The following is a 22007-nucleotide window of genomic DNA, read 5'->3' as shown; positions in this document are numbered from 1 at the left end:
AAGATTTCATCACACATTATAGGGCAGATGGGTGTTAGTTCATTGAGAGTTCTGGCTTGTAGCATAGATTTGTTTAGTTACCATTTTTGACCTGACCTCTGCACCATCACTGGAACAAATGGCTTTCTGTGGGCTGATTCTCATGTTACTCCTTAAAGATATTAGCATAGTGTCATAGACTCAGAGGCGCACTCCGGTGTGAAGGTATGTGAGAACCGAGAGTGAGAACTGCCAAGAGGCAAGCCTGTCTCTGACAGCTGTTGCAAGCATTAATACTTTGGGCTTACTGGACATTTAATTATTTGCACAAGTGGTCTGTTCAGGTCTGTTCATGTGAACATGGGAATATGTTATAGCAGGGACGCCAGGGTGGTGCTATCTGTATGGACCCCAACTCCCATCAGCTGCAGCCAGCGTGGTCAATATTCAGGGATGATGAGATGCTTACTCCTAGGTAAGTGTGTACAATGGGTTGTAGAATCGCCATCCTTGAAGACAAAAGCTGCATGCCTGTGTATACTTAAGCTCTGTTAGACTTAAGAACAAACATTTAAAGGATTAAGCTCTTAGGAACCAAAGGAAGCTGTTTTGCATCAAGTTAGATCATTGCTTGATTGAGCTCAGTATTGCCCACACTGACTGACAGAAGCTCCTTCTGGTTTTAGGCCGTGGTCTTTCCCCGTCCTACCAGGAGGGCCAGGGATTGATCCTGGGCCTTCTGCATGCGCAAAGTGTTCTCTGCCACTGATCTACTGTTCTGCAAGTAGTTGTGAGAAATTCCCACATAGAGAGAGAACAACAGGCTATGCTAAATGCTCCTTGGTAGTAAGCTACCATAATAACTATCCCTACATAGAAATGATTATCTTAGGGCAATTTGTGTTTACTTGGAACCTTCTTCCTTTAGATATAGGAACATATAGGAAAGGGTTCGTCAACTGGTGGCAAGGAGATAGACAGTTCCAATTGCACGGCATAAAGCGTCTCCTTCTGAATGTCAGAAGGAGCGACATTTGAGACTTCATTAGTTTCCTTGATTGGTATGTCCTGCGCCTGATAATTAGGTCTGAAGATCTGAACCTCCCCTGGCAGCCTTGGAGAAGTTGCTTGGGAACAGCAGCTTGCTGGGAAGCAACATAAGCCTTTCAATATATAAATAGCTTGGGGGCAGCCCTTCTCTGACACGCTGTTGACCCCATTCTGCCAACTGTTTTCTCATCTCAGAGAAATTGCTGATTTACATTATTAAACCAGTTCCCTTGATGCCTACATCTGCATACTCGTCTAGGACTATTGTAGGTTATGGGTTTTAAAGGACATTTTTATTTTGATAACCTTGTGGTCAGTGTTATTCATCATCTGTGCGTTCAGCATAGAATCTGTTTCTGGAATCTCAAAAATCTAGGTGAGCCTTATCAAAATAATTCCTTCTAACCCTCCCTGGCCCTTAGGACTAGCCAGCACTTTCTGTAATAAACATAAGTAAATAAAAAAACAACCCCATGCGTTCTTAGCCTTGCCAGCTTTCCCAAATGTTTATAACTGGAATAGATAATGCAGGTCAAACATTTGTGCCTATTTTTTTATTTACATGATTTATTCCAAGCACAGAACTTGGAGTTCCCAAGCGGGCATTTGATTTGCTTATTTCCACCTACCCCACCACATTGTTCAGGTCAGTTTAATTGTGATGAAAGACTGAATTTGGAGGCTCACTTCTGCTGAGTTGCCATCATTGGGTACCTGCTGAGTCCCATGCCTCAGTAGGGGCCCACTGCCAATCCTGGGTGTCTCCTGTCCCCATGGTCCTCCCTACTTGCTGCTGTCACCTTGTTCATCTGCTCCCTCCAAGGGAACAGAGAGAGGAGCAAAAAGAAGCATCACTCACCTCATTCTGCCCTGTCCTCTCCCTTTGGGAGGTGTTGCCTGTGAAGCTCAGAGAAAGGCAAGTGAATGGGCACAGGCAAATTGCAATGGTGGCCATGGCCTAGCATGGGTTGCCAGCACCCAGAGTTGAACAGAAGGGTGGGTGGGAGAGACAGAGAGAGTACACATGCGCATTCAATTGCCTAACAGCGTCCAGGTCACCCAGGAGATTGCAGCTGCAAAGATAAGAAAAGAAGAGTCATTCTGTTGTCTGGAGAGGTCTCTTCCTGGTTCTCATGGAGAAGCTGTTTTCAATGGAGCCCAGCGACGGAAGCTGTATTAAGGCAGTACTGGGTGTTGAAATTTTGCACCTGGGGCAATCTGCTCTGTGGTCCCCACTCAATGGTGGCAAGAAGATGGAAGAGGGGGTCCCACTCAAGAAGTGGGGGAGGGAACGATTAAGAGCCCCTCACCCAATAGCCCTCCTGTTTCCAAATTTGCTAGTTGTTTCTACGCACTTGTTCATGAACACATATCTTTTATGTGTTCTGGTGAAAAAGCTAGTGTTGGGAAATTGGTCATACTGCTCTTGGAGTCTTTACATGAGACAATTGGGCACAAAAGTAGATGCATGGGCTTTGGTAGTCTTGCTTACTTTTGTGAGGGGGTTGGGGTGGGGTGGAATCCAGCACTGACTATGAGACAGAGTCTTAAGGTCTGACTTTTACTACTGGGAAAGTGAAAGATTCATGAAGGGTAAGTGGTTACACGCAAAGTAGTCATGTTCTTGCCTCAAGCGAGCTAGAGGTGGGTGGGAAAATACAGGAGGCAGAGAGAAAGTGAATCACAGTGCTTACTTATCCCGGGTGGAAATAGAATGGATGCTCTGAAGCCAAGCCTTTGGAGTTTTTTCTGCAACTGGCAGGTGCACCATCATGACTAGGTTCAGAGCCAGCGCTCCCCACCCCCACGCATTTTGCGACATGAAGTGAAGGATGAGATGGTTACTTCCACCAATTCCGCATATAAATGCCAACCAGACAGATACTTGGCTCTTACTTGTGCCTTCCACAGTACCTGAGAGCTACCTTAGAGAGAACAAGGTGGACCATGTGGCACACATAGCTCTGTTTGCTCTGTCTCGTTCCCCATCCCTCCCAGCATCTGCTGTCTGAAAATGTCAGGCAAGCCATAAAGGTGACTTTGGAGCAGTAACTCTTTCAGCCAAGCTTACCTCACAGGGTTGTTATAGGGACAAAACGCAGGCACGGGAACCATGTATGTATGATGTCTTGAGCTTTATTGGAGGAAAGGTGGCTTATGCATTCAGTAACAAATTGAAACAAAATAAGAATCCAAAGAACTGAAGGGTTTACCAAGAAAGATATGAAGAAAACTCTGATTTAAGAGCTGATACTATTTAACACAGTCACTGCTCATTCCAGGCAGACTGTGCCAAAGTCAGTAAATTCCAGCAAATTCCAGTGCCAGTTCCTCATCCTTTCTTCCCATGGTGCCTAAACACAGTGAAAAGCTGGGTGGATTCTTATCAGAGCAGCTGGGTATTTGGAACTGTTATACCAACAAACCTTTCCTTCAGCTTCACCTCGAGCACCCTCTGCTGGAGAGCTGTTCATTTTCTGTCAATCAACCGAAGCCCATGCTTCTTTTTGGAATGATACAGTCTCAGCATTCTGTCTTCTGCCACTTCTCAGCTGGCCTATGTGCTTAGAAACATTATTTCACTAAAGCTGTTTGTTGTGTCTGTTTAGCTCAGTGCCTATCCAACCTTTTCTGATCCACAAACAATGTGATGTCAAGCTGGCTATGCATATGGTGGGAATACCATGCTGTGTACATGAAGTGAAATAAAGAACTCATTCAGATATGCATGCTTATTGCTTGAAGAATGCAATATTGAGCGATGACCTGCATGTGCGAATGAGCAATCACGGATCAGACAAAGCTGTTGTATCACCTGACCTCACTCAAGTGGCCAATAGCCAGGTGCAAAATGTGAATTTCAAATGCCATAATTAGGATGAAAGCTCAATAAGCAGGTCATCTAGAAGTGCCATGTATTGTTTTAAGCACTGATCATAAGGGAAGAAACTCTTAGGGCCGGTTTTCCATGTTTACTAACATCAGGTGCAAAATGTACTCAAATTAACATATCAAACCACATAGAAACACAAATTGAAGTGGTGGAAAATCATGAAACACATGCATTTTAAATAAATGGGCAGGTTTCGCTGCAAAACACACAGGAGCAGCAATCAAGTTTAATTTCCATGTGAAATCCAGCCATTTAAATGTTCATGAGCCATTCACAGTTGATGGTGCTCACTGTGCATATATATCTTACCAGTTAAAAATGGGTCCCTTTTACATTTGAAGTGTGACTTGTCCCTTAAATGCTGTGGGAAGGGCAGGGGTATGAATCAAGTCAGATAGGGATGGGGAGACTGAGCTTTCAGAAATACATATAGGCAATTTTAGTCACCAGGAGTTTGCCACATCGTTTGGTATATCTGGCTTCTTGACAAAACCCTCTTGATTGTGACCTTTTGCTGGGATTAAGATAAGTAGGCATGGCACACTGGAGCAGTGTAATATTTTGAGTCAGCTACTTTATATATATATGAAATAGCTTGAGTTTGGCACATACAGACATTTCCATTGCTATAGTATACTAAAGGAAGAACACACTGGGTTTCTTAGTTAAATTGATAGTCAACTCTGAAACATAGCTGTCAACGTTTCCCTTTTTTAAAGGGAAATTTCCTTATTCCGAATAGGATTCCTCGCAAGAAAAGGGAAAAGTTGACAGCTATGCTCTGAAATATCCCTGATGAGTCTCCCAGGACCCAGTTTTACAAGCTCTCAAATGTTCCAGATTCCCCTCAAATAATCTAAAGGCTCATGGAGACAATTCTACAATTGTACAATGCAAGGCTCGGGAGAACTTGGATTTCTTTAGGAAGAGGGTATATTGCACTGGAGAGAGACAGAAGGGCAATTGAATGTGATCATATTGGCCACCGTAAAAGAAGACGTGGCGGTCTGTGGTTTCAAGTTCACATAGCTTCACACATGTAGCTTAACATGTATCTTTCTTTCCACTAGTAAGTAGAAACTTATGGGCTTGCTACATATTCCATGCAAACATAAATAGATCCCCTTTTAAAAGGGGAAAAAATACTTTGAGGGAAGATTCTAAACAGAAAAAGGGCACAGGAAGAGTACTTAATATTTTCCTTACTAAATATTTCTGTTTTTGTTTTTCTCATTCTCAGTGGCGTAGCATGGGTTGTCAGCACCCGGGGCAAGGCAAGTAATTTGCGCCCCCTAACCCGTGGATTTGCCCTAACCCCCAGATGTTGCGCCCGGTGCGGCCGGCCCCCCCTGCACCCCCCACGCTACGCCACTGCTCATTCTGACACCCCTCTGTGTGTTTGTGCAGGATAGCTTGGGTATGAGGGAATAGAGCACTGTATGTACTCATGGGAGCAGATTTCTATTCCCAGTAAAGTTTCTTTCACAACTGAAAAAGTGCATCTATTCACAGGTTTCAATTACAAAAGCACCCAGACTACTTTATTTTATTTTTATTTTATTTTTTTGCAAAAAGGCCTGGGCTAAAAGTACTGGCGACTCAAGCTTATAATTTTGTCCAGTGTTATAGCACTGAAAACCCTTCATTTACTCCTTTGCTTTTTTGTGGGATTTTTTTGTGCTTTGTTTTGTTTTTGTCAAGAGGATCAGGGAAGACCAAGAGGGTCGCTTAGGCGTCTAGAGGGGGGAAGCAAAACCACCAGCATGCTTTCAAGCAGAGTGGCTCTCAGGTGCTGTGGAGGATATAAGTGAGATTCAACTATCTGTCCAATTGCCTTCTGTATGTAGAATTGGGTGTGTGTGTATACAGTCTTGTCCTTTGCCTCAAACAGCAAAATGTCTTGGGTTGGCACTGCCTCTAAGCCTGGCCCTAGCCATTAGGTGGACCTGCTGGTTACAGTGAAAACCAGCACATTTTTTCTGGGGGTATTCAAGGGTATGCAGTACCAGGACCCCCCCTTTTTTTCTAAATCTGTGTCAGAAATGGACTCCAGCGCTGGATGCTGCATTAGTTTGACTTTGCCTCTCATGGTAGTGTTCAAGGGAAACCGATTGTTTTCAGTTGCCTAAATCTGGACTATTACACAAATAGCGTCATCTCTCAGGTTGTTTTTATGGTGGCTTTATGCTGCTTTTTGTGCTGGTCTGTTTCTGTTTTTCTCTTTGTTCTTCTTTTTTGGAATCGATTGGTTTTTGTGGCATTAATGCCATAAACTGACATAGTGGACTCTATGATAAAGAAATGCCATAAATAAACGAAACATAACGCCTTCTCCTTGGATGGAGCCTATATGTGCACGCATGACAGCAAAATCCACAAGACGGAGCATGTCCCATATTACGTCAACTCCTGGGGTCAGCGGACAGGGCCTAGCTGTGAGTGGCCGGCCTGCTGACCACAAACAACTGGCCATTTATATTTTCGGACCCCAAAGACACAAATAAAGAGACAGAGGAAAAGGGATAGAATGGTGTCTATAAATGGCATGGTGAAATAAACGTATTAAAGGCCTCGCCTTAGTCCAGGGGAGATTGCTCTGTTTTTCTGAAATGCAGAGGAGGAAATGGCTAACTACCTCTGTAGGAGGCGGTTCGGGACAGGATCTTTCTGCTAAGGAAGCCACACCTGCAGCAAGACACCAAACAAACCTCAGCTGTATTGTTTTTGTGGTCTGACATTTAGGCCTGTGTCATACAGAAAAAAGAATGAGGAGGTGGAGAAGGGGAAGGGGAAGGTGGGGTGAATATCTGGCCCCATTTAACCTCACAAGGTTGTCAATAAGGAATAAAGTATTTTGTTTTTCTACAATGGTTTTTATTCAAAAATATCAACCTTTCTCAATGGTTAAACCTGGATCTCAAAATGTATCCAAATCACTTTAACACAGCTTCTGTGTGGCATTTGCTGTATCATTAAAAAAAAAACAACCTAGCAAGAGAAGGTTATTATGCATTATTCTGCTACCAAAGCAGTAAAGAGAAGAAGAAGAGGAGGAGAAGGAGTTTGGATTTGATATCCTGCTTTATCACTACCCTAAGGAGTCTCAAAGCAGCTAACATTCTCCTTTCCCTTCCTCCCCCACAACAAACACTCTGTGAGGTGAGTGGGGCTGAGAGACTTCAGAGAAGTGTGACTAGCCCAAGGTCACCCAGCAGCTGCATGTGGAGGAGCGGAGACGCGAACCCGGTTCACCAGATTACAAATCTACCGCTCTTAACCATTACACCACATTGGCTGGGAAGATCAGTGAATCTCAACACAAACAGCTGAAGTCCTAGCCAAACTCTATTCAGTGATGTGAGGCAACTTGAGGCTGCATTCTGTAAACTGATATTACCACACCTCAGCAGCCGCAATCCCCTCAGGTGAATTCATAGGATAAGCAAGATATGTTAATTATTTTTACATTGATTGGGGTTGAGTGGGATCATTTTGTGACTGTGGTTGAAGATACCCTGGACACTTTACAGGGGAGATACAATACAAGGGTACCACATTGCAAAGACTGGAGAGGCACAGAAGTGGCATGGAGAACAAGGGATGAATGTGAGCAAATAATATAGCCATGCATACTTGGGTGTTGTTTCAGTAGTGGTTGGTTGAGGTTGTGGGATGGTTGAAACCAATTATTTGGTTTCTTCCCCACCCTTTCTCCAAAGAACTCAGCATGGCATATATTGTGTGTCTCCTCACAACAACCCTGCAAGTCTAAGGGATAGTGATGAACCTAAGGTCACAGTCACCCACTTTTCTTTCTCCCCAATTTAAGTCCAGCCTTCTAAGCACTATCTCTTTGAGCTGGCTTAAGCTGGCTCCTTTGAGTGTCAACATTTCTGAATTTTCTTTGGAACGATCAAAAGTGATCAATAACAATCCAAGTGACACCTTTTTCATGTTCTCAGGTGCAGAAGCTGAGTGTGTGTGTTTGTGTGTATTTGTGGGTGTTAGAAGAATGGGGTGATTAATTTTGTTGTGGTATATGGCCTCTGCCTGCATGCTTGATGCCTTCTGTTGACCACGATGACTAATGACACTTTCCATTTTAAACCAAAGAGACTCAAGCAAAGATTATATTGTTTGATGTGGACACATGATTACTCAGAAAACAGTGAAACGAAGCCAACATTCTTTTGCCTCTGCTTAATAAGCCGTAATTTATTTTTCTTCTGGAGTCTACAGATAATGTAAACTTCTCTCCACTAGAACTACTAAATGTTCCCAGTTACTGTATCATGATTAAGTTACTCACCAAACACAAACACCACAGAGACCAGTTGGCCTGCCTTAGGATTTCTTTTTGTTGTCCACGTAGAAGGAAATGGTCAGGCAGCTTTATGGTTACGCCCCACTGATGCATACGGACAGAACTCTGGAGCAAAAGGTGTAGCTGGGTCTGATGTTTTCTCTTGATCAACAAATGAATCAATAGATTCATATGACGGTTGCTAGCTCAGCAGGTTGATTGTGAGAGCCTCACCTGTAAAATGCTAAACTCCAGCAGACAATTTCTTTCTGGGACACCATTGTCACCAGGTGAGCAAATATTTTTTCATGATTTGTGGGATAGATTCTTTGGTTTGATTCCACAGAAGGAGATCATAGTGGATGAAATACTCATAACATGTTTTCACCTAACAAAGGCTAAGAACATTTTAGTTAACTCCTAATACAGAAGCTAGTTCTCAATTATCATTAACACAGCATGAATTACCTGTACAGATTTGCATCTTTTTATAGCAGAGAGGAAGAGAAGCACATGGAATTAACTGCTCTCTTGACTGCACTCTCTTAAGGTAGCATTAGGAACAAAGGAAGGAATAAGCTAGGGATATATGAATTATTCCTGAAGCAGACAGATGTGCAAACTGTTTCAAAGTACTTTTGCTTAGCTCTAAATCAGGGATGGCTAACCTGTGGATTCCGACTCCCATCAGCCCTAGTCAGCATGGCTAATGGCCTGGGATTATGGGAGTTGTAGTTAAACAATATCTGGAGGGACACAAATTCATCAATTCCTGTTCTAAATAGGCAGGGATACACACACACACACACACACACACACACACACATACATGGGTCACGGGGGTCAGTCTGGATGATACATGATACCTATGGATCCCTTCCAAACCTGTGATCCTGTATATGTGAGGCTAGAGTCCCTGAAAGAAAGCTTGCTGAACCAGTCAGACTAGCCTTTCTGTTAAGGTAATGGCCTCAGCTGTCCAATTAAGTACTTCCATTTACATGCCCAAAGAGATTTCCATAGAGACAAATGGGTGGGTCTTTTACCACCTCACCTGGCTAGATGCCACCTCATCCTAGGATAGTGAACAATAGGCCAAGAAAGGAGCTGTGTGTCAGAGTGAAGTTTGGCTGATGCTGGAAGCTGGAGGACAAAGGCATCTCTGCTCTGACCTGGTCCCAAAGCTGTGACTTGGGGCTTCCCTGGAACCTTAATGGGGAAACAAGGTCTGTTGGGATGGTGATGCTTTGAGGCTCTACATCATCTGTTCAAGTTGTATAGAAGTGTAAATAAAACCATATAGCCTAAAGATACCCAAGTCTCCCTTGACCTTCATTCCAAGGAAACTGAACCCTAGGTAAACTCTGGCACCCCTCTTGCCTCTCAGAGTTTGGGGTACATGCAAAGTATTGTGTTCTTTTGTCATAGAGCTATCTACATATCCCATGTTGGTTGGGTTGCAGAGAACTTCCTTGTCCATCAATAGTTTAATGTGCATGCACTCTTATTTTCCAATATAGATGGAGTTTAGGATAGGAGCAGCAAATATTCTGAAACCCCTGTCTACCATAGCAGTAAAATGTCTCAGTCTCACTTTTGCAATCTTGTTTATCTTCCATGGGATAAAATTCTAACAATATAAAATTTTATAATGTTTTCTTTAAGACTGATACAATGGTAGGCTTCAAAGGGTGGAAACACTTTCCCTTTCCTCCCTTTTATTTATTTCCAGTATGCTATTCTGGTTCCAATAATAGAGAATACATTTTAGGCAACAATTCCTTTGTAATCTTAAAGCTTCTGTAATTGTTTTAAACTTAGATACTTTTTTTTTAAAGGAGTGTTTCTTAAGATGGTTATTATAAAAATCCCTTCACTGGAAATACATTGGTCATTTTTTTATTTTTATGTCTTAGGTTATTCAGACCCAAACACTAGTCACCTCGCATCACTTCTTTGCATCTCTTTACGCCATAAGTAATCCAGTTTGATCTATTTTGATTTTACACATAAAGGAAGTCAGCAAGGACACTGCAGAACTTGAGGGCCTTCTTAGTTTATCACAGACAGTTAATGCCAACATATTACAGCCAAAATCCTAAAGCAAGCAGAGGGGTCTTTAGGATGCTGTCAGAAGCAGTGCCAAGGAGGATGCCTTCAGATTGTCAGTATTCTGTGTGAGGACTTCAGATGCATATTGGAAAATTGCATTTGTACAATTAAAGTGGATTAAAGCACTCCGTTGCCCTAGTGCAACAATTTCACCTAAAAAAGGAAAGATTTTTAATTTTCAAAACTTTATTGAAAAGTTAAATGCTTAATAAACCTGAATAAAAGATCCAGGATACAGTCACTGCTATGAAAATGTGGCTTGGGGGGGCAATTCAATTTGCATCACTTGATATAAGGTTTAAGATCGGTCCAGGAAAAAAGAAAGAAAGAAGCCTTTACATGCTTGAAATATAAGTAAATTTTTAACTTGATGAGTATTGGCACTGCAATAAAGAGCAAGCAACATTAATGCAGATGTTTTAGAATCGCTCTGTATTTGGCATAAGTATTGTGATTTCCTTTTGAGTATAATTCAAACATAGTTTGAATACGGATTGGTTTGCATTTTTGCCTCTAATCATGAGAGTCTTTCTAGCCGTTTGGGGATTAATCAGAGAACAGTAATTGTAGTTAGATTACACATTTTTAATTGCAAAAAAGAAATATTTCATATCCTCTTCTATGAACAAAATAGATTATGTCATGAGACTCTTAATCTCAGGGTCAGGGTTCGAGCCCCACCGTGGGCAAAAGATTCCTGCATTGCAGGGAGCTGTGCTAGATAAACCTCGTTGTCCCTTCCAGCTCTGCAAGTCTATGATTCTATGTTGGCAATGCTAGAAAAGCACCTTAGGCAGAGAAAACAAGAAGTATGTTTTTAATGCAAAACATTTCTCCTCTGTATAGATGTCAGAACTGTCTCTCTGCAATGAACAATTTTCTTATTTGAATATGCATGCAAAAGAAATTCAGAACATAAGGAGAACCTGGCTGGATCAGGCCACAAGCCCATCTCATCCAGCACCCTGTTCTCACAGTGGCCAACCAGATGCCTGTGGGACATAGCTGTCAACCTTCCCTTTTTTTGCGGGAAATTCCCTTATTCCAGCACTGCTTCCCGCTGCTATCCCAGATTGTTAGATATCCCATAGACTGTCCCTGGGACAGGTGAGGCTGCTGATCTCTTATTTTCAAATCTGAAAGTTGACAGCTATGCTGTGGGAAGCCTGGAAGCTGGACATGGGTGCAGCAGCAATTGGCCTGTGATTCCCAGCAAATGATATTCAGACGCTTGATGACTCTAACAGTGGAGGTAGATCATAGGCATTGGACTAGTAATAATAATAATAATATTATAATAATAATTTATTATTTCTACCCTGCCCATCTGGCTGGGTTTCCCCAGCCACTCTGGGCGGCTTTCAACAGAACATTAAAAACAGAATAAAACATTAAACATTAAAAACTTCCCTAAACAGGGCTGCCTTCAGATGTCTTCTAAAAGTTGGATAGTTGTTTATTTCCTTGACATCTGATGGGAGGGCATTCCACAGGGCAAGCGCCACTACCAAGAAGGACCTCTGCCTGGTTCCCTGTAGCTTCACTTTTACAGTGAGGGAACCACTAGTAGCCACTGATAGCCTTATTCTCCATGAATTTGTCTCATCCTCTTTTAAAGCCATCCTGATGTAGAGCTTTATCCCCCTCCCCACCCCCTTCTTCCTGATGTAACTCTTCCCTCATCCCTTCCTCCCTGACTGAGGGAGGATGTCATTTTGTGGTTTGCCTCAGGCACCAAAATGTCTTTGGCCAGCCTTGTCCATTGGGGAGTGGGGGGGGGAGAGACTTCAAGTCAATAGTAGGAGGGGCTAAGCAGGGAGAGGAGGGATCAAAGGGGCAGGACCCAGGCTCATCACCAGGAACCAGGTGTCACTTCTGTAGGTGGGATCAGACACACCTACCCAAGCACAGTGCACATTTGAATACGTAGCGATCTTGCATGTTGAGAGAATCTCATCACAGCTCATCTTTAAAAGCTTGGGAGCGGGGGCAGTTGGGACATCTCTGATGCTTGCACTCAATCCTGCATCTCTTGCAGAGGAGCCAACTCCTAGGGGCTGTGGGGGCTTCGGCCCCCACAATAAGATATTTGAGGGGGCCAGGACCCCACAAAGTTGATGGGCATTCCTATTCAAATGGTGTGTTGTGTCATGTGATTGATTATGTGGGGCAGGGCTTACCTGGGCCTCCACAATATTTTATTCAAGTTGGCACCCCTGATCTCTTGCCTTGCTCATGTACTGAGCTCATGCTGTTATGAGCCTGAATAAAGTTCTCTTCCTTACTTGCAATTCATAGTGTTTTGGGGCAAAAGTGCGACAGGTTGCTGAAACATGGCTTTCTCTTCTAAGTTCATGAAGAGGAGATTTTATATATATAATATAGTGTGTTATGATGAACTTAATTTAGTTTGGAATTATTAATAGGGAAGGGGATGTTTCTGGTACTGGGATTTTGCATTTGTGATGGTTTGATATTTGTGATAGCTGTGAGATATGAACGATATCCATTGTTATCCAAGACACAGTCAGAGCAGAGCTGTTAAAATCAATGAACTGGAGTTGCTTATGTCCACAGATTTCAAAGGGTCACGTGCTATGTGAAGAAATACTTTCTTATGTCTGTCCAGAATCTTTCAAAATTCAGCTTCATTGAGTTTTCATATTATGAGGGGGCGGGTAATCCCTCTCTACCAGCTTTCTCCATATCTCGCATAATTTCAAACACCTCTATCATGCCTCTTCTTTTTGCCTTTCTTTGTAAACGAAAAAGCCTCAAATATTGTAGCTTTTCCTCTGAGGGGAGATGCTCCAGCCCTTTAAAAAGTTGCACTTTTCCTCAAATTGCATCTGAGATGATAATAAATAGTAGAAGACACTGCAATGAAGTTTTTAATCCCCCCCCCATAAAAATATAACTTTGGTATTTTCTTAAATCCAAGTGGTGCAATGATGAGCTTGTTCAGAATTATTTTTTGTCCTCAAAGCCAGATGTGGCAAAATCAAAATTTAACTCCAAGGCCTATGACACTTTTGTTCAATAGGGAGGGCATGGCCTCAACACAGGGATGGGGAACTTCTGACCCTCCAGACATTGCTATACTACACCTCCGATTACCCCTGGACATGGGCCAAACTGGCTCCTGGGGTTGATATTGAGTCTTGCAATATCTGAAGGGCGGCACTTTAGTAAGTAGGAGGTTTTTTCAAGGGAAGAGAGTGCAGCCACACCAAACGTATCCACCAGGTGTCACTCTTGCAAGCCAATTTTCAGTTGTATTCAAGGGACATGCCAAAACTAAGCGAACCAGTTGTAGGTAAATACCGTGAAGCTGAATTCAAATAACATATGGAACTGGCTCACCAAGTTGTTGCAAAGATATCACCAAACAGGCAGAAAGCCCATTTATTTTTCAATTATACTTAGGTTCATTTTTGTTGCCCCTAACTCCACCCCAAGAGGGACTAAGCATCACAACATAAACTAAATAGGCAGAAAGATAAAAAGCTGCAAGATAAATGATGATGGCTGTGCTCCCTCACCCATTTTTAGCTGGAAGGTGAAGGTGGTTTTAAGTTCTTACTGTCAACTATTTTACTACAAAGGAAGCCATTGGTTGTATAGCTGGGCACTATAGACAGATATTGTGATAGGGTAATTCCATGTCAAGTGATCCAGGGACTTTTATCTTACTATTTTATATTGCTTTCATCTTCAGTGTAAGAGAAGGTCCCAAATCTCAGTTTTTAATTTTTTATCTCATCCAGTTTTTGAGTTATGAAGGTTTGAAATTTTAAAAAATTGACAATTTTGCCCTTGACAGACTACACAAAAACCTTAAAAGCTCAGACCAGAATTAATATATTTCAGAACTAAAAAAACCCCAATCTCTTCAGAACTTCATGGGCTCTAATATGATATGGCACATGATGGACTTACTTTAAATCTTAAAGTTAATTTACATTTTTTTTAAAAAAATAAGTGATTAAAAAAAACTAATATGCTTTAAAAATTCCAAAAAAAAAATGTATTGATTATTTTATATTTCTAAGAGCTTCCTGCAATTTTTCATCTTGGGATCTCAATGGGATCACTTAAAAAAAAATTGTACATACATGTTAACCTTATTGGGTTCTATTTAGGATGAATGGGTCTTCCTGGAGTAAAATATAACAGAATAAACAAGACGTCAAACCATAATATCAGTTACTTCAAGTGTTTCCTCAAAATGTTATCCAATTGAAGGGTTTCTGAAAAGCTAGTTGGGCCTTTCTTTTAAGCCAGTAGTAGTGCCACTACTGGTTACAGCTGCTATTTACATTTTCTAAAAGTGTTTAATTCACTTCACATCTGGTTTGGGCCCAAGGCAAGGGAGAGAGTTAACTTGGACTCTCTAGTGGCCAACCATGTATTTTGTACAAATTATACAAAATATAAATAAAACATTTACAAACAAAACACTTAAATAGCTACCTTTCTACTGGTAGGACGGGGGGCGGGGAGCATGGATGTAGGCAGGCTTTTTGTTAGGGGGCATAAGCTCTGATTTGTATTGATTTGTATTGAGTTTTACTTATGGGGGGGCAGTTGCCCCCCTGCCCCCCCAGCTACACCTATGGGCAGGGCCACAGGAAGGAAATGAGGTCAGAAGGGGGCCATGGTTGGAAAAAGGTTGGGAAACACTGATCTAGAAGAAGCAAGTTAGGTGGAAGTCTTGAAGAAACCAGAGGCCTTTCTTCTGGGCATAGTTGACCAATTGGTGTTAAAGAAGGACAGAACTTTCTTTATGTATGCCACAACAGCAGCAAGAATACTTATTGCAAAATATTGGAAGACACAAGATTTACCCACTTTGGAAGAATGGCAGATGAAGGTGATGGACTACATGGAACTGGCGGAAATGACCGGCAGGATCCGAGACCAGGGGGAAGAGTCAGTGGAAGAAGATTGGAAGAAATTTAGAGTATTTACAGAGATATTGTAAAATTAATGAATTTTAGAATAATGTTGGATTAAAATTAAGAGGTTTCTAGCTGTAATGGGTTAAAAGAATATGAAAAAAATGGGTTTATAAAAGCAAAATATTAAGAACAAAACAATTTAAGAATAAAGATTTGGGTAGAATAAAGAGGGAAACAAATTGCTGAGTTAATAAATTGAATTGGAATACAAAAAAGAGAGGTATGAGGAGGTCCAAGAAACAAGTGAATGAAAAATAATGTGATGGAAAGATTTTTTTTTCTTTTTCTGCTTGTTTTTATTTTTTGTAATGTAAAAATCTTAATAAAAATCTTATAAAAAAAAGGAATAGACAAATATGGGCAAGAAACTCAGACAAGCCTCCCAAACAGGCACTACAATATATTTAAAGCGCATGAAATAATTTGCTATTAAAGCATATAGACAAAATTTTCTCCCCGTCCCTAGCTTGTTCTTCCAGCCCACTAGATTTACAATGTACTTTTCATTTCTGTCCGATGTGTTCTCTTGATGCAGAATGAGATGAGTACAAAGAAATCCATCAGATTTTATGATCCCTTTGTATTAAATATTGATAACCTGACAGAATGTCTGAGGCAGCTCTCTGCTTGGCAAGAGGAATCGCTCAACCACATAAACCAAGGGGTCTGTACATAAGCAATTACTTAAATGTTACTGTAACGGGCAGGATAGACGCAAAAGTATTGTTTTTACAAGACAACTGAAAGTGGGGGAGAGTGAGGGGGTGGCGTTGTTTTTAAGGAAGAACAAGAAAAATATTGCTTTAAAAGTTCCCTCAGGTTTATACCTCACCCCCCCCCCCGAAAGAAGATTTAAAACAGATGAAGAGTGAAATTCACTGTAGATAAATATGAGGAAACAAGTCTCAGTGGTTTTTAAAATACTATTTATTTAACTAACAAACAAGAAAAACACATATTTAAATCCACAGTACAGTGGTACCTCGGGTTAAGAACTTAATTCATTCCGGAGGTCCGTTCTTAACCTGAAACTGTTCTTAACCTGAAGCACCACTTTAGCTAATGGGGCTCCTGCTGTGCCGCCGCTGCACGATTTCTATTCTCATCCTGAAGCAAAAGTTCTTAACCTGAAGCACTATTTCTGGGTTAGCGGAGTCTGTAACCTGAAGCGTATGTAACCTGAAGCATATGTAACCCGAGGTACTACTGTACAGCATGTTGAGATGGTTACAAATAATCCACTTGTATAATAAATTATATTCGTGTAATTTAAATAATCAAAAGCAAAGGACTGAAATTAAATTGGGGGTCAGATCCAAAGTATGCTGTTTGCTCTGACTGAGTACTAAAGAGCGGTTCTCCCTAGTATGGAGAAGCCCTAAGTCTGCACATTAATTCAGCTATGCCTTCTACAAGGGGTCTTCTTTGTAATCTGACAAGTTCTGCCTAGAGGTTCAGGCTTATTCAGCTAGCCACATCCAGGGCCAGAAACCTCCAATAAAGTCTGAAAATAGAAAGAGCTCTCCTTGTGGGAATCGACTAGGGCTTTCCTGCAAAGGTCCTGAATAACCTGAAAGAAAGAGAGAGAAAAACAGAAGCAAGGAAATGGGAACAGGAGTCAAAGTTACAGCGGCCAGCTCAGAAAAAGATGTCCTACTCCTGTCTGTATCCATGAGGTAGAGGCAAACTTTGAAATAAGTTATGTGGATCAGGCTGGTGAGTGTCAGACCCAAGAGAATGAACATTTTGGGGACAGGTGCCTAGTTATAGGAAGGAGACTTCCTGACTGGCCTGGGCTCAGAAACAAAGGATTATCACGCAAAGGACATTTATCATGTGAAGGATTATCACGTGAAAGACATTGCCATGGAAGGCAATGATTAGTCAGTCAGGAAAAGGTGGAGGACTTTTGCAGGAAATGTAAATTTCGGTTTAATCTAATTACCTGGGGTTGATAGAAGTTGCTTGATGGAAACTGCTCCTTGATAACTGTCAAGAATTAATTAATGCTAAATAAGGATTTCTATTTGCACTAGATATGGCAGAGATTCCGGGGGACTAGGCCTGTATTTACATAGTTCATTATGCATATCAGTCACCATGGGGAAATTCCCCTATCTTTTTGGCTGGAAGACCTCAGCTTCTCTTGATGGGGGTATACCCAAGTCTAATTACCTCTAAATACACAGCATTGACTCCTGTGCAAAGGCATCACACTCATTGTTTGAAGCAAGGAGAAAACAAGCGCATCATTTCAGGGCATGTAGAGAGTTCACCAAAGGCACACCCTTCCATTGTCTCCCAAGACAAAGGGATGTCAACCAACCAAGGAGAGTTCCAGTGGAACTGAGCTACTGAAGGCTACTGAGCTCAGTGCAATTTATTTCCAGGTAAACATTGTGCTGAATGCCTACCTACAAATGAGACAGTCCACAATGGTTCATTGATGTCTGTCTTTAAACTTTTTATATGGCTTTATGGCATGTTTTATGTATTATTGCTGTAAAGCTCTTGGATGGTTTTTCTTTTTTCTTTTAATGATATAACAGTATATAATTATTTTTCAAGTAAATAAATAAAACTGAAGCTGGGTGCAAGTGACTAAAATCAGTAGACAAAACTGCTTCCCAAATTGCCTGAGATGCATGTGCTTTTGTGTTGCCATTCATTACTTCCCTGGCCAAGCCAAGGCCAAAAGCTGTTCCTTACAGGGTGTCTTAGTCTGGACTATTCCCCCTTTGCTGCAAAGTGCTGAAGGGAGATGTCATCTTGGACGAAGCCTCCTGGCCCTCTCCAAGCTTTTTAATCATTAAGCGGGTTAGGCCTCTAACCAGAAAAATCAGGCCCCTTATGTTGTCTTTGGTTTGTCTCCTCTCCCTCTTGCGTGCGCGCGCGCACACACACACTTTCATTCCCGTAAAACCCAACCTCTCCCTGCCAAAAGTATAATAGCGAGCCCATGAGGAGAGCTGTGTGCAGAATACCAACGACACGGTCATAAAAGTATGAGAACAGCGTTCACGTCTAGCACAGCGGGACAATGGGGGTGGAAAATAGTATTCATTCAACTTCTCTTGTGGAGTCAAAGGCTGCTGGCAAGCAAGGATGGGTTCTAAAAATAGTGCCGAATCTTAAAAGGAGAGAAGCAACGTGGAATTAACTAAATCATTTCCAAATGTCTCATAGAGCTGTTCTGCTAAAACAATCTGGAGAAGCACTTGGGTCCTTAGACCACTGTATATACAGGAAGGAAGCATCATGGTCAAGCCCTCCTTGTTTTAACAAATAAAACAAATGGGTCTGAGCTGGTTTTCTATTTTATTTGTACTAGACGATGGCATATTAGAAAAGAAGCTGCAAGGTGCTTGGAGAGACACCTCCTAGGTTATCTTCTATGACCTGCAGTCAGTAGACCGTCTGCTTTGACACAAGAGTTTAAACGGGTCATACAAGAGCTGGAACTGGACCTGTCAATATCTGTCCTACTTTTTGTTTTATATTTTTGTGTCTCTCCATTCAGCAGAGGTCCCTAAGATCAGGCGGTTCGGGACAGAAAGAAAATAAATAAAAAGAAACTAAACAGTTTTGCTACTCAGTTGAATTGTGGGCTTTCGGCTGGATAGCTGCCTCCAGCCCAGCAGCATAAGAGGCTATCTCATCCACTGGGTGAGAAGGAGACTGAAACCCAGTGTTGGCTGCAGCGCTGGCTGCTGCTCTTCCATGTGCCCCTCCCCCCCCAAAAAAAATTCAGAGTAGTTTTTCAGCAGAGCTTGGCTTGAGGAACACCCTCTGGGTTGTCTCAAGCTGTTCATTTCCTATACCTTGAAAGTAGAACTTCTGTTTAGAAACAGCTTTGTGTCTAACCCAGCTCATTCTTCAGAGATGAAAAGGATTCCCATCCCTCACTTTCTTTTAACCATCCCCTTGATTTGTGATTGCTTTGGCAGTAGGTGCTGCTATTCAAAAACCTCATCAAAACAGCAGGCAGCAGAGCGCACACACACACACCCCGGCCACCATTGCTGCGTATCTCAGAAGCAGCAATGAAAACATTTCCCCGTGTCCCCTCTGCTTCTGGTATCTTCTCATAAGGCAGGGGTGGGCAACCTGTGACCCTTGGTCTCTCATTTCATGCAGGTGAGCAAGGTGGGTGGAAGCAATGGAGGAATGCTGAGAGGGAGAGGGAGAAAATGGGGGGGGAGGGACTATTGCTATTATCTATGGGCCTGTTGAAATTCTCTTTCAGGACTGAAACCCAGACACTCAGACCGTGCAAGAAATGGCTGAAGGGGAAATCACGACATTCACAGCTCTGACAGAGAAGTTTGATCTCCCGATGGGGAATTACAAGAAGCCCAAACTCCTTTACTGCAGCAACGGGGGCCATTTCTTGAGGATACTTCCTGATGGCAAAGTGGATGGTACAATGGATCGAAATGACCAACACAGTAAGCTTTTACTTGCTTTTTATCAGTGGGTCTCAAACTGAAAGAAACCCTTATTGTGGTGGCCTATTAGGGTGGTCTTTGGTAATATGGTGCCCTGAGCGAGGCCCCCAAACGTATCTTCTCAATTATGAATCTTCTCTGTTTTGCACCCCCTGGACTTTGTTCCCTGTGCAGGGGAACCACTCACACCACCCTAAATCCAGCACTGGACCTCTCCACTATGGAACCTTTGATCATTTGCCATGGAACTTGGCTGTTTGGCAAAGGATCCTGGTGGCACATTCTAGAGTGCACTGTTGTGGGGGGTTTCTTCTTGACCAATGAGAGCTGAGTGTAGCCTAGGACATGCCGAACACCAAATCTCATTCTCCTCTACATGACAATGTAGCAAGCACTGATGTTTAAAGCATACCAAAGGCTTCCCATCTATATGCGTGTCTTTTTAATGTGTGTGTCTATGATAATTCAACATTAAATATGTACGCATGTGTAAGTTAAACCGTTAAATATAAACCACCACCCCTAAAACACAAATCATAGCCGCAACCACAGACACAGGTAGCTGAAAACCAAAAGGAACTGCAAGCCAGGAGATAATGGTTCGATTTGTGTGATCAACGGACATGTGTGCAGGACGTCTGAACAGAGTCACTGCAATGCAAAGAATGACCCTTCCAGGCGATTGGGAATCTTGCACTTGGAGACAGAGGCCGCTGTGGGTCCAGCCACATATGCAGAGGCTTCATCCTGCTGCATTTCCCTTACGTGTGTTCACTGATCCCACAGCCTGAATGCCTGAGATTCAACAAGATAAAGACTGCAGCTGGTTAGGAGGATGTCTGCATTGTGCATCACAGTCTGTAGGGCATCCCCTGGCTCTTTCCATAGACCTCAGTCAGAAGCTAGTGTCCTGCATGTTGCTCTGTAACAACCATTCAGCATCTCTCCCCTCCATTCTCCCAGACAGTATCTAGTCAGAGAAATGTGTGGAGTGAGATCTCCTTGTTCAGCATTTCCCAACCCACTGCAAGTGGAGAAAATTTGACGGGATACTGTTACACTGAACATGCCTTTTACAAGAAATTTTACTAGGCGAGGTGCAGATCTATGGCAGCGATATGTCCCTTATAAAGTCGAGCTCAGCCCTTAGCCTGCTTCAGCCGGCAGCATTACCATAGCAATCTCCTGCATGTACTGTTGGTCTTGATTGTATAGCCTTATCCCTGCTCATTTTAATCAAACCTTTTGAATAATTGCCCTCATTGGCCCTGTGTATATTATTACATATAAATTCCAAAGCACAGGGAATATGGTGCTCTAAACCTCGGAAAAAATGATGCCCTGTATCCCAGAACACCGAGGAAATCAGGCTCAAAATCATTAATTAGCATGAGTGATGGAATATGGGAAAGAATAAATAAAAGTGTCTCTGATCATGTACAGACTGCCTTCAACCCGTTCTCCCCCAGCCCCCAAAACTAAATATATACACTCTTAGAATTACGGAGGAGTACTTTAGAGTCGTTCACAACTGGACGTAACTGTCAGGGGTCCTTTACCTTTACCTTTTACTTTACGCATAGAAGCCAGCACCCTTGCCCAGTTTTCAGCTGACTGGCTTTGCAAGAGGTTCAATTACGTGACTCCTTGTGGTCCCTTCCAACTCTACAATTCTATGATTTGATGACCTTCAGGATGGGTCAAGCACAGTGATGAAAAGCAGCAGTCGTGGCACTGGTGCCAACAATATTATAAAACACTTAAATCCTACCTGCCCATATTTCCTACTTGACCATATCAATTTACTTTCCATGTTTGGGGACCGTATGCAGTACCCTACAGTAACTGAAGGTCCTATGGATAAGGAATGTGTTTTATCGCTGTTTTGTATAGGATGTGTTCTCAACACAAGATCCATTTTCCTCTCCCCCTACACAGCACTTCATAATGGATTCCTGAGGGAACAGAATCTGCTGAAATGCTTATTCTGTGCTTTAACATGATGGAGAGAGGAAGTGGGAAGGACGAAGAATGCATGGGAGCCAATAGTTTCCTCCTTAGGACAAGAACACTTTATTCCCTTACTGGGATTCAATGCTTGCTCCTTGCGCCGTGTGTTCTGAAGAATGTCCTAAACGGGGCTTTAAGAGAGACTTTATCCTTGATCAGTTAAGAGCAGCAGTTTCCCAAACTTTTGCCTTTCATGCATGTCCAAACTACAACGTTAGGAGCAAATGCATTGCTTCCAGTTTCGTCGTGGA

General features: G+C 42.3%; 1 protein-coding gene across 5 annotated transcripts in view; it reads left to right on the top strand.

Moving 5' to 3' along the window:
* The window catches only part of FGF1 (fibroblast growth factor 1), a 55391-nt gene that overhangs the window by 21341 nt on the left and 12043 nt on the right, over positions 1–22007 (top strand). For 4 of the 5 annotated variants that reach the window (XM_083600255.1, XM_083600259.1, XM_083600256.1 and 1 more), the window contains one exon: positions 19545–19746. In XM_083600255.1, coding sequence (XP_083456381.1) covers positions 19578–19746 — 169 coding nt within the window. In that variant the 5' untranslated portion in view covers positions 19545–19577. Of the gene's footprint in view, positions 1–19318; positions 19436–19544; positions 19747–22007 lie in introns of those variants that run through there. The other variant, XM_083600258.1, reaches the window with a different exon arrangement.

Source organism: Podarcis filfolensis (assembly GCF_964270895.1).
Source record: "Podarcis filfolensis genome assembly, chromosome: 2".
Lineage (NCBI taxonomy): Eukaryota > Metazoa > Chordata > Lepidosauria > Squamata > Lacertidae > Podarcis > Podarcis filfolensis.
The sequence above is the reverse complement of the archived record's forward strand: the minus strand, read 5'-3'. Positions and strand labels throughout refer to the sequence as shown.